The 13021-nt window shown below is 36.1% G+C and overlaps 1 protein-coding gene across 2 annotated transcripts; it reads left to right on the forward strand.

The window, feature by feature from the left end:
* Window positions 1-427: 427 nt before the first annotated feature.
* On the forward strand, window positions 428-9482 carry LOC117982430 (zinc finger protein Paris-like). 2 transcript variants are annotated; one of them, XM_034968789.2, is made up of 9 exons: window positions 433-665; window positions 2022-2107; window positions 2474-2750; window positions 3475-3571; window positions 4017-4223; window positions 5081-5234; window positions 6542-6608; window positions 7124-7270; window positions 8418-9482. In XM_034968789.2, exons 1-9 carry the CDS (start codon window positions 543-545, stop codon window positions 8685-8687), a joined length of 1428 nt encoding a protein of 475 aa, XP_034824680.1. In that variant the 5' UTR covers window positions 433-542; the 3' UTR covers window positions 8688-9482. The 2 variants fall into 2 exon arrangements, with proteins under 2 accessions (XP_069354651.1, XP_034824680.1); XM_069498550.1 differs by lacking the exon at window positions 4017-4223 and having other exon boundaries at window positions 428-665.
* Window positions 9483-13021: the final 3539 nt, after the last annotated feature.

The following is a 13021-nucleotide window of genomic DNA, read 5'->3' on the forward strand; positions in this document are numbered from 1 at the left end:
TATGAAATATGAATGCATACTTTGAACATGTAACGACTCTTGTCAGCAGTTGGCAGAGTTATTGAGGATACTGAGGCTGCAGAGATCATCTTGACCTATAAATCATATTTTATGCAAATATGGTTACCCTATTTAGCAACTGTGCGAGTAGGACACCGTCCGCTTCCAGACTTCTCGTTCGGGCACGTTTGCATTCATCGTTACGTCGTGCTATCGCTATCTCATACACGTTTACAAAGTACTTTAATCTAGTTTTTTTACTCAATTAGCTGCCTCTCTGTTTATCACATTACATTAGTAACTTTATCTGTGCTCTCTTCTTAGTGTGAATGAGAAAGCAAACGTTCCTTTATCTAGCTTTATTACTCTATCTACGCTATTTCCTTTTTATCTCTGGTCGGTGGTGATCCTTATCAGACAAATCAGTAGGTACACATATTAATTTAAAAAATGTTATTGTTTATTCATCTGTTATTGGTCTGTGACTGTGTTATTCATATTGTGGTTATTCATGTCCTCTTTCTTTTCGATCTACCTATTTGATGATGGATAACAATAAAATATGCAGGATATGTTTTGAAAGCAAAAGAAACTTATGTTCAGTTTTTGAGACTGATCAGGGATTATCATATGCTTCAATGATAGCATTAATTACTGGAATTAAGGTAAAGTTTCATTGTGCATCTACCAATCGAATCACTGGAAATTTATACAAAAATAGGCGTCTTCTAGGCAAGCATGAAGTAAACTCCTAAGAATTTTATGGCACATAGACTCCCAACATGAATAAATAAACACCGTTAAGTAGGTATTGTTTTCTATTTGACAAAATGTGTCCATAGCGGCTACTACGAAAGTATAGTAGCTGGAAACAAAAAACTTTCCAAGTGCGAGTCAGACTCGCGCACCGAAGGTTCCGTACTACCTAGTCGTATTTTCCGACATTTTGCACGATAAATCAAAAACTTTTGCACAAAAATAAATAAAAATCTGTTTTAGAATGTACAGGTAAAGCACTTATAATACCCCACTTGGAATAGCAATCTTATTTTGAAAGTTTAATTTCTAATTATTTGTTCACAAGTGGTTTACGAACATTTTTTGTTGTGATGTAACAACAAATTCAGTTTTTGTTTTTTTTTCTTTAAGTTTGCTATAAGACCTACCTACCTGCCTGATAGACAGACAACAAAGTGATCCTATAAGAGTTCCTTTTTTCCTTTTGAGGTACGGAACCCTAATAAATGGAGCTAAGAACTATATGGTACCCAAGGGATGACATTAGGGGACGAGGATGCCCAAACAGAAGATAAGAAGACAAAGTTTGTCTGACATCGGGTCCATGTTGGACAAGGATAGCAGCAGGCACAGTCATAATCTAAATATATAAAAGAAAAAAAAGAAAAAGGTGACTGACTGACTGATCTATCAATGCACAGCTCAAACTACTGGATGAATCGGGCTGAGATTTGGCATGCAGATAGCTATTTACTATTACGACATAGGCATGCGCTAAGAAAGGATATTTGAAAATTCAAAAGGTGAAATAGGGGTTTGAAATTTGTGTAATCCATGTGGACGAAGTCGCGAGCGTAAGGTAGTGCTACAATAAAACTTAAAGCTAGCCTCATTTAATTACTGTAGAAATCATGCCAGCATGGAATAGTGCCAAGAATGCTGGCTGCATTTTCACTGGACAGCCAGGCCTTTGCACAAAATGAGCCAGCCCTTCTCTCATCAGATAAAGCTATTAACTGCGGTTTTTAGCAATAAGACTCCATGGCCCCAAGATCAGAAGACCAGGACCAAGGGAACAAAAATGTAACTCTTGATAAGAGAGGCATACTTGCTACATACACTTCCGTTTTCAGCCATTACTGCTGTGGCTCCCGGTCTTGATGCTGTCTCCCTGAATTCATTATAAAAAAAAGTTAAAAAAATACATGTTGAAATTAATTAAGTAATTATAATATGAAATTATAATGTACATATTAAATATGATTAATTTGCTACTGTTCCAGATAGTAAAAGATGAAAATGAATTGATATGCCTACTCTGTCGTAGAAAACTTAAAGATTTCTATGAATTTAAACTTTTAATTGAAAGGTTTGATATTTTTCTTTTTCCTTGGAAAGGTATTTCAAAGTTATAAATATGCATTCAAATTATGTAGTTTCGATTTTGAGGAAATTTTCTATAGATAAATAGTTTGACTCAGATTTTATTGAACCGAAATCCATTTGAGTGAAGTTGTGGGAAACATTTACTGGTACAGAGATAGATTGCGTCTCAGAAACTAACATAGGCTAGTTTTATCCCAGAATTGAAAAGTTCCTATAGGATTTTTAAAAACCTAAATTCACAGGCCAATTTCACAGGCGTCATCAGCTAGTCTTTGTTTAAACTTAAGTATTTATCTAATTCTCTTAAATAATATTTTGCCTCAAATAATGTATAAGTGTTTATTTTCAGATCTGATGTAAAACTAAGTAAACAGTCAAAGGTTTTTAAGTTTAACACAATAGATGATATAAAAGTGGAATTCGACTCACAACTGAATCATATAGAGCCAGAAAATATTGTATCAGAATACAATCATTTGTATCATACAGTCATTCAAAATGAAAATGACTGGATTTATTATAATAACACATTGATTAAAAGGCTGATTAAACAGGAGAGAATAACAGTGCCAATAGAAGAGTTTCTCAACACAATAAAATCTGAAGGATTTGAAGAAGATAGTCATGTAAGCTCTATCCTTGTTCATTCTACATCATTCTATCACAGAACAGCAGTGTGAGCATTGTCATCCTTATGTGGTCGACATTCAATCTACTCAACATCCAATCTATTCGCACAAAACATTTTTGTTCAACGTTTCTGATATAAATTGCTAAGGTTTGGAATGCCCTTCAGGCGTTCGTGTTTCCTTGTTCGCATAACTTAAGTACCTTCAAGGCAAGAGTGAATAGACTGATGAAATCTTCTAGATAAGAGTCCTCTATAAGGCACAATCGCAAAATTAGACCTCGTTTCCTTAAGGCATGATTGTCGTCAAGCGCAAGGCTATCCTGTAATAAAAAACCATTTTTTTCTGCCTTTTTGGGCATTGACTCCTTGATTTATTCTATTCTATTCAACAAAACTATAACATTTAATGTGACTTATTTCTTTATCCATAACTGAATTAAACTCTAGAGTAAAGTTTGAATAAAGCTGCATCTCAGATTGTATTGCACCAATTTTGATCAAAGTTGGTATTCTATATATATATATATATATATATATATAATTTTTGCAGTTCAAAAGCATAATATATATATATATATATATATATATATATATATATATATATATATATATATATATTATGCTTTTGAACTGCAAAAATTTCATCTCAATTGAATCATATCAAACCAACAAAATACAAACTAGGACAAATTTGTAACAATTGTGATTAAAATTTTTAGGTAAATGATTATGTACAAGATTCAAGTATGGATGAAGAATATAATTGCAAAAGAAAGAAAAAAACATCAAAGGTGTCAAAAGAGAGCAAATCATCAAGTAAGTATTTATGGTTGCGTTTTGTTTTCTTCACTTATGTTCTTATCAAGGTCTGTGTTAAAAGTTCATAGTCGAGTATGAAAAAACTGGCCAAGTGTGATCACATCACTCATCCACCACATATTATTCTGGGAATAATACTTATATAAAACTAGCTTATTTCCGCGACTTCGTCCGCGTTTATTACACAAATTTCAAACCCCTATTTTACCCCCTTAGGGTTTGATATTTTCAAAAATCCTTTCTCAGTGGACGTCTACATCATTACAGCTATCTGCATGCCTATCAGCCTGATCCGTCAAGTAGTTAAGATGTGTGTTGATAGATCAGTCAGTCACCTTTTCCTTTTAGATTAATTTAATGACTCAACAAGCTAAGTTTCTTTGTTTTTTAAGTTAGGCTAAAAGCTTATAGGCATATATTTCTAAAACAAATGTTTTTTTAGATAAAACCATGGGACCGTCAAAAGATGTAAACATAATTCGCATTAAGCCTACTATGTTAAAGGATATAAGACTGCTGAAAACCATTGTAAAGTGTGTTGTAAAAAAGAGAAAAACCAACTGCAAGCCTAAAAGAAAAGATAGGTTATTATGCCCTTTCTGTGGAAAAATTTCTACAAACTTAAAATCACACATTCTGATACACACAGGTATATGAAATATGCAATGGACATATGGCTAATTCTCTCGTACACAATCTCTATACTGAACTAAAATGACAGGTTTAAATTAATATAATAAATATTCTTTCAAAAAACAAATAAAAATAGACTACCATAGCCCCAAGGGAACCAAGATGACAAACACTGGAACATACCCTGGTTCCCCGAGACCCTGAAATATTATTATGCCTTTCATAATGCTCCCTGCGTAAAAAGATAGTATTAGATTCAGAGCTTTCAATTTAGTTAAAGATTATGTGAAAAAATTCTGACTGCTCATACATTTTGTACTGGAATGTCATAATTATGATGTAATAATAATTATGACATTCCAGGCACATTAGCAATGTTAAGGGCACAAAGGAAAAAATCCGAAAACCGTGACTTTGTGGTTACATCACAATAAAAACTAAAAAGTGTTATTTCTTTTATGATGGTACCAAATTCTTCGGGTGCGAGTCCGACTCACACTTAACCGGTATTTTAATAACCTGTTTTCCGCCCTTGTATTACAAATTACAATATAACCATGTTCCTGGATTTTTCAAATGGGTACCTACTACAGAACTGATTCGTCCACCCAATTTCGTTCTGACAAAATACCATTATGTGAACTCTAGGTTCCAACTCCTCCATCCTGATGCTGCAGGCAAACTGTCCACCCAATAAATTGTGATGAGTATAAAGGATTGGCTGATGGTGAATTAATTATGTGGGTACTGGGTATATCAAGCATAGGCTTTGTCATTGATTTTAGCGTTGCAATCCTCAATACTGGTGATGTATGCAGTATGCATGGGTGAAACCTAGCTTATGGGACCATAATTTTAATTGTCATTTTTCAGTGGAGAAAAAATTCAAATGTCAGAACTGTTCAGAATTATTCCGCACAATGGGAAATTTACGGTATCATATTATGAAGTGGCATTCAACAATAAAGGAAACATATAAATGTGAACACTGTATTGGAACTTTTTCTAGCAAAAGATCCATTATGAGGTACAAATATTATGTTGAAGTGAAATCTTTTTTAGTAGGTACTGTTGTGATTTGAAACTAGATGAAACGAAAAATCGACACTAATAAAAAGAGATAAACACACATCTATAGGATTTAGCTTGTGAGAGAATAAAATAGAATACATTTTACAGTGTTTCCTATTATTCCAAACTTTAGTTAACACAAGCCTCCCGTGTCATTAGTTGAAATTGAAAACTTGGAGTCTGTGTAATGACTAATTTAATACATACGAGTATAATATAATCATCTAGTTATTGTAAGTGGCACTGCCGTTCCAATTGGATGTAAATGAAATCACTACCCCTATTATAAATGCGAAAGTGTTTGTCTGTTAGTTTATTGGTTTGTTGGTTTGTCCTTCAATCACGTCGCAACGGAGCAACGGACAGACGTGATTTTTTGCATGGGTATAGTTTAAGACCTGGAGAGTGACATAGGCTACTTTTTATCCCGGAAAATGAAAGAGTTCCCATGGGATTTGTAAAAAACCTAAATCCACGCGTACAAAGTCGCGGGCATCAGCTAGTAAATAATAATAATTATGTATTCTTAATATTTTTTGTGTGGGGTGTGGAAGTCCCTACAAGAGACCTATGTCCACCAGTGGACGTCTATCGGTTGATGATGATAAAAATATTTTTTAAACTTTGTAACAAATACACAGTATCATAAAAAATAAACCCTACAAATATCCTACTCCTGATACTCTACATTCAACAGTCTCATTCTCCGCCGCACACGTGTTTTTATTAAATATGTATACAGGAAGATTTTTTGGTTTTGCACATTTTTTTATGTTGTATAGAAACGAAATTTAATTAACACGTATTTTTTATTATTTATTTTACTAAAGAATACCAAAGTTATCGTTTACCAAAGATATCCACTTTTGAACAGATGATTAGGGTCACCCTACAAACGTTATCTTCAGCAGTTGATTAAAATACACGCACTCACAACCGATGACGCGCGCGGCGGCCATTGACCTCTGCGCGCTTTAATATCGTCTAAGAGGCGAACTTGGTACTTTTTTAAAGGGAAAACGTCAGAGTCAGCTAGCGTGCTTTGTTTACGAATAGTATGACCATGATTTGCTTATTTTAAGGTAAAAAAATTATTTAAAAAAAAGGTACACAATTATGGATGGAAATGTGTTCTTTTAACGATACAGAGCCACCAAAAAAATTTTGTGCGAAACCAAAAAATCTTCCTGTATTGATTGGAAAACGATAACTTTACGATGGTGATGATGATGAATGTCAAGAATTGTGTATTTTCATTTTCAGTCACATGGCAACACATACTATGAGTAACCAGTTTGCCTGCACAATATGTAAAAAAGAATTCAAACGGGTATGGAAATGCTTTTTAATTAATGGCAAGTTAGCCTTTAACTGTGATGTGATGTAAAGAAAGTTAAATTGCTTAGCACCATGGCTTTGCCAGTAGGGTGGTAACTAGCCACCACCGAATCCTCCCACCAGAATAGAATTTGGATTCCAGGAATTGCTCAACTTACCTCAACCAGGCTTGTGTATAGTCCTCAGTATATTCCTTAGTCTATAAACCAGTAGAATAAGCTAATCAAACAATATAATAGTTAATCTGTTTGTTTTCCTAATAAAGAGAAGAAAATGTATCAACTTAAACTTATTCTGATTTAAGCAATCAAATATCAATTGCTTTAAACCTCCCTCTCAGAAAAATGTTCTCATAGGTGTGTGACTTCGCTCAATCTGCACTTGGCCAGCGTGGTAGATTATGGCCAAAACCTTTTTATTCTGAGAGGAGACCCGTGCTCAGTAGTGAGCCGGCGATGGGTTGATCCAGGGAAGGGGACTAATTCTGACTTTATGAATGTTTTTCAGAAATGCGCTTTAAAGCGCCATTTGATGACACACGGTATAGGCGCCAAATCGATTCAATGTGACATGTGTAGCATGACGTTCTACAGCAACACTGCTTTAAAAACTCACTACAGAGTCCACACTAGAGAGCGTCCATACAAATGCGAGGTATGATATAATATCATATTACAGACTAGGTAGTTTATTCCTGTGACTTCGTCCGCGTGGACCACACAAATTTCAAACCCCTGTTTTACCCCTTTTAGGGATTGAAATTTCAGAAATCCTTTTTTAGAGGATGTCTACATACGGATCACCAGCCCGATCCGTCCAGTAGTTTGAGCTGTGCGTTGATAGATCAGTCAGTCAGTCAACTTTTCGTTTTATATAAACTTATGCTCGCGACTTCGTCCGCGTGGAAAACATAAATTTCAAACCCCCATTTAACCCATTTAAAGGTTTAATTTTCAAAAATCCTTTCTTAGCAAATGCCTACGTCATAATAGCTATCTGCATGCCAATTTTCAGCCCGATCCGTCCAGTAGTTTGAGCTGTGCGTTGATAGATCAGTCAGTCAGCTTTTCCTTTTATATATTTAGATGTCTAATTCTTATAAAACTATATTTTTAGGGTTCCGTACCTGAAAAGGAAAAGCGGAACCCTTATAGGATCACTTTGTTGTCTGTCTGTCTGTCAAGAAACCTATGGGGTACTTCCTGTTGACCTAGAATCATGAAATTTGGCAGGCCTACCTTAGGTCTTATAGCAGACATGAGGGGAAAAATCTAAAAACCGTGTTTTTGTGGTTACATCACAAGAAATAAACCGGCCAAGTGCGAGAAAGGCTCACGCAATGAGGGTTCCGTACTACATTCGTATTTTTTTGACATTTTGCACGATAATTCAAAAACTATGATGCATAAAAATAAATAAAAATCTGTTTTAGAATGTACAGAAGACCTTTCATATGATATCCCACTTGATATAGTCACTCACTTCGAAAGTTGAAAATACTAATTATTAGTTCATGACCACAATTTAATTTTTTTTTGTGTGATCTAACACTAAATGCACGGTTTTCAGATTTTTCCCCAAATGTCAGCTATAAGATCTACCTACCTGCCAAATTTCATGATTCTAGGTCAACGGCAAGTACCCTGTAGGTTTCTTGACAGACAGACAGACAACAAAGTGATCCTATAAGGGTTCCATTTTTCCTTTTGAGGTACGGAACCCTAAAAACTATGGTCCATGTTAAAACATTTTGACATCTGCCAGTATTCTGCTTGTTTTAAAAAGAAATTGATTGTTTCAGCTTTGTTCACAGCCCTACAGCTACAAACGCGACTTCAATAGACACTGCCTTAAGAAACATGGGATAATAGTAGACCGTAGACCAGTACATGTGATGAACGATGAAGTTCTCAAATGTGAAAAGGCACTCATGAAGAACTTAATGTTGCGTTTGCGCGGAATACCAACGGAATCAGAACCGATGGATTCTTTTCAGGGGCCTCAAAAGGCGCTGGCTTTCGCTAAAGCCGTAAAAGTGATGCAAGATGGTCAAATACCAATTGATGTTTAGTTGTAAAGGCTGGTACAGACAAAGCGCGTCGGAAACGAGTAACGACGCGTACCTAGATTATTCCATACTGTACCTGCTTATCGTATTATATCAATGTATCTTGATTTGATCCTAAGGTGATAATAAACTACCTACCAAAAATTTCACAAAAATTCTGTTAGGTCGATAAGTGCAACAAAAATGCATTTAAATTTTGAATTTAAAAATTTCCCCGCGAAAGCGCTAGTCGCGATTGTGTTTAGATTTACAAGGCGTTATGACCGTAAATATGACGTCACACGGATTGACAAACAACGCCATTTTCTTTGGAAAGAGTACATTATTGGAATTGAAAATATGTAACTTACCATAAACATTGGTGTGCAGTTAATAAAATATGCGGTACGGGAACGCTTAATCTATTTATGAATCTAAATGATATACCTACTATTGTAAACGAAAACAAAGCAAAGAAAACTTAAATTAAGTCGATTACACACGATAAATTTAAATTAAGTTGTTACGCCACTGTTTATTAGGGTTGTGGGCATGCCCATCGTGCCCACAACGGTGTATCTGCGCTTGAAGACTATTTGTATCCCGACCCTTCGCTTTCGCTCGGCAGTCGAAGTGGGATAGTGAATAGTTATAAAGGAGTTGCTTCAAGTAAGGATTGGGAGTGCTTTATCCATAGGTTGTAGATTCTTGATCCCATTTGATCCATAAATTTGACATGCCCATACAATATTTGTTGGTTGTTGATGCTTCAACTATGTTTTAGATCTTGATCTACTAAAAATAAAAAGATTTATTATAGTGGTTGTTATTTATTTTAACTAGTTGAGCCACTGTCGTCTGTGTGTGGCGCTAATTGCCCTAAAAATAGAAACTACACTTTGAAAGTATTTACCCACTGATACCCTGTAGAATTAACCCTATTGTGACTTACTGTTAAAGCGAGAGAAATACATTTAAGCCCTTATTAGAACGTGATAAATGATCATTTTTTGTCCTTATGATAAGAACAAAAATGATCAAGACAGAAAATGGGGTTCCGTACCTCAAAAGGAAAAAGGAACCTTTATAGGATCACTTCGTTGTATGTCTGACTGTCGTGTCGTGTCTGTAAAGAAACCTAGTGGCTTACTACTTCCCGTTGAACTAGAATCATTAAAAGCAGGTAGGTAGGTAGTTAGGTCTTATAGCAGACGTTAAGGGAAAAATCCAAAAACTGAATTTGTGTTTACATCACAAAAAAATTAAAATGTTGTTCATGAACAAATAATAATTAGTACCTATTTTCAACTATAGGGTACTTACCGTTGACCTAGAATCATGAAATTTGGCAGGTCGGTAGGGAGGTTTTATTGCACACATAAGGGGGAAATCTGAAAACCGTGAATCGTGCATCACAAAAAAATAATTACAATAGGTTCGTGAACAAATAATTCGGATTTTCAACTTTCAAAGTAAGATTAATATACCAAGTGGGGTATCATAAATGAATGATACGGGCTTTACCTGTAGGTACATTCTAAACCATGTTTTTTTATGCATAATAGTTTTCGATTTATCGTGCAAAATGTTCGAAAAAATACCCGAGTACGGAACCCTCGATGCGCGAGTCTGACTCGCACTTGCTTGGGGTTCTTTTTGTATGTCAAGATGTATTTTGTACGTGAGATCTTGACCTTATCTTGACAAACAACTTGAAGTGAGGTTATGTTGACTGAAGTAGTTTGAAGAAATACCTAATTGATTTGTTTTGAAAATTGAATAGGTTAATTTTTCTTTTTGATGTTTGAAGAATACTAGGCTACAATTGCCGATGAGCCGAATGGGAATAGGAGGATAAATATCGTAAAATAGGAGGAATAACGATTCACAACACAGACCAATAACAAGTAAGTATAACTCTGCTTGAGCGAGAGGGACTATATGGGCCACGCTAGTTGCAAATCTGTAGGTATATATCTGTGACTCATCGACATAGGAGGTACCTAATAATCCTTAAGCGCGTGATACACATGCTAGTTACTCGCACAAAAGCATGCCAGTTACAAGCAAGAACGAGCTACTAGCATGTGTATCGAGGTTCTGCCAGTAGCTCGCATGCCAGTACATGGTAGATCGCAAAGCGTTTGATTTTTCCCCTTGAGGGGAAGTGGGACGGGGGATTCATGCCAGCTACAAGCACGCGAAACACGTCGTAACGTGTTTGCTAGTAACTCGCACATCGTACTACTACTAATCCAATTTCTCTCCATATTGTTTTCTTTTTTGTGTCTATTCATTGTTTTCAAAAGTTTCTTCAAGATAATCGCGAGTTGTATTGTAACACTATTTATTTCTTCATAAATAGGTATTCATATTGTGATCTTCAACTCGCAGGTCACTGGCACGGTACGCAGCCTTTCTAGTAACTGGCATTCCAGTTACAAGCATGTGCATCACGCACTGACATTCTGCTAGTAGCTGGCATGCCATTAACTAGCATGTAGCAAACGGAGTCCTTTCACCTTGACTCCCACTTTCCGAGGTGTCTCCGTTCCTATCACCGATCATATTGATCTCTTAGGTCTCGACATTTCAGCCAATATCAACTTCGGAAGGGCTATCGAAGCTAAAGCCAAGACTGCTGCCAAAAAACTTGGTATTCTCAACAAAGTCAAGCAGTACTTCACGTCGCACCAACTGGTAACCTTATATCAGGCCCAGGTCCGGTCGTGCGTGGAGTACTGCAGTCATCTCTTCGATGGCTCTGCTAAATACCAACTAGCCGCTTTAGACGCCGTTGATAGTCGAGCCAGGAGACTTATAGGCGAAGTTTCACCACTTTTGGGGAAGCTTCAAAGTCTTGATCACCGCCGAAAAGTTGCCGGCCTATCGGTGTTTTACAGGATATATTTTGGAGAGTGTGCGCAGGAGCTGTTCGATCTTGTCCCTCCCTCACCTTTCTACCACCGTACCGCAAGACACCGGGCGAGTTTTCACCCCTATGTCGTCAACATTCCATCTTCGCGCACGAAACGCTTTGCGTCATCATTCCTTATACGCATGGCTAGGGTCTGGAATACTCTTCCTAGATCAGTGTTTCCTGTCAATTATAATCCGGGTATCTTTAAAACAAGAGTGAATAGGCACCTTCTAGGCAAACGCGTCCCATCTTAGGCCATATCATCACTTTCCATCAGGTGTGATCGTGGTCAAGCGTGCGCCTATAACGAATAAAAAAAAAAAAAAAAATGTGTATCACGAGAATTAGAAGTAGTATATAAAAATTCTTTGCTGTGACTAAACTAGTCGTCAGGACTAAAATCGTGCTTTTGACACAATACATATGGCGCGTGAAACTCGTTTTGTAGGTACCTACAGTTTTGTACGCATTCTACTTCTACGTCAAATATCACAGGTCAAATATAATCCTACTCTATGTTCTACGTCTCCATGTGGTCTCCATACTTCACACAAGCACAAGTTTCACAGTAGGGATGTCGGAAGTGCCAAAAGTATCGACATATATCGTATCGATATACTTTAATTGTTACAATATTCGTTTTGATCGATATCGAAGAAAACATATTAGTTATATCGGTAAGATTTTCCAAGATTATTGGCAATACTAATATAATAGTGTATTTGCATAATCACATAACAACACGTACCCGCCTGCTCGTTTGCTCACTTTGTTGTCTGTCTGTCTGCCTGTCGTATATGTCAAGAAAACCTATAGGGTACTTCCCATTGACCTAGAATAATGATATTTTGCAGGTTTAGTAGGTCATAAGCACAAGTAGAAGAAAAAATCGAAAACCTTGAATTTACATCACAATAAAAAATTAAATAGTGTTCATGAATTATAAGTATTTTCAATTTTCAAAGTAAGATAACTGTACCAAGTGGAGTATCATATGAAAGGACTTCACCTGTAACTTCTAAAACAGAACAAAATATCAAAATATACCATTCCCGCCCCTTATCTCCGAAGTTTACCAAACGAAAAATCTAAAATAATAGGCTGTTTGGCTAAATTTTTGGAGATTGTTTCTTTATTTCTTTATTACACTTTAACTTCTTCTTCAATATTATATAAAAGGAAAAGCTGACTGACTGACTGAACTTGTCTATTAGCGTGCGACGTCACACGTGTGACCAGTGCCATTACAGAAATGTCGTTTTTGACGCAGTCTTCAAAACTGAAACTTTGTTAATTTTAAAACAATTTATCAGCAAAGTTTTGCAGCTTTCCTCGCACCCTTTATTGGACAGCCTTCGACAGCTGTCTTGTGTTATCAGAGCCAACCAGGATAAACCCTTTCTTTTAAAAAGTTTCCTCAAATTTACCTCCCTACCTC

The sequence above is a fragment of the Maniola hyperantus genome, chromosome 5, assembly GCF_902806685.2.
Source record: "Maniola hyperantus chromosome 5, iAphHyp1.2, whole genome shotgun sequence".
NCBI classification, from domain to species: Eukaryota; Metazoa; Arthropoda; class Insecta; order Lepidoptera; family Nymphalidae; genus Maniola; species Maniola hyperantus.

Bases quoted from the DNA above. Each gene is read 5' to 3' on its own strand.
- LOC117982430 (XM_034968789.2), top strand. From the start codon at position 543: ATGATGGATAACAATAAAATATGCAGGATATGTTTTGAAAGCAAAAGA. The intron at 2,108-2,473 runs GTTTGATATTTT...GTTTATTTTCAG, and splicing joins TTTAAACTTTTAATTGAAAG to ATCTGATGTAAAACTAAGTA. The intron at 6,609-7,123 runs GTATGGAAATGC...AATGTTTTTCAG, and splicing joins GTAAAAAAGAATTCAAACGG to AAATGCGCTTTAAAGCGCCA.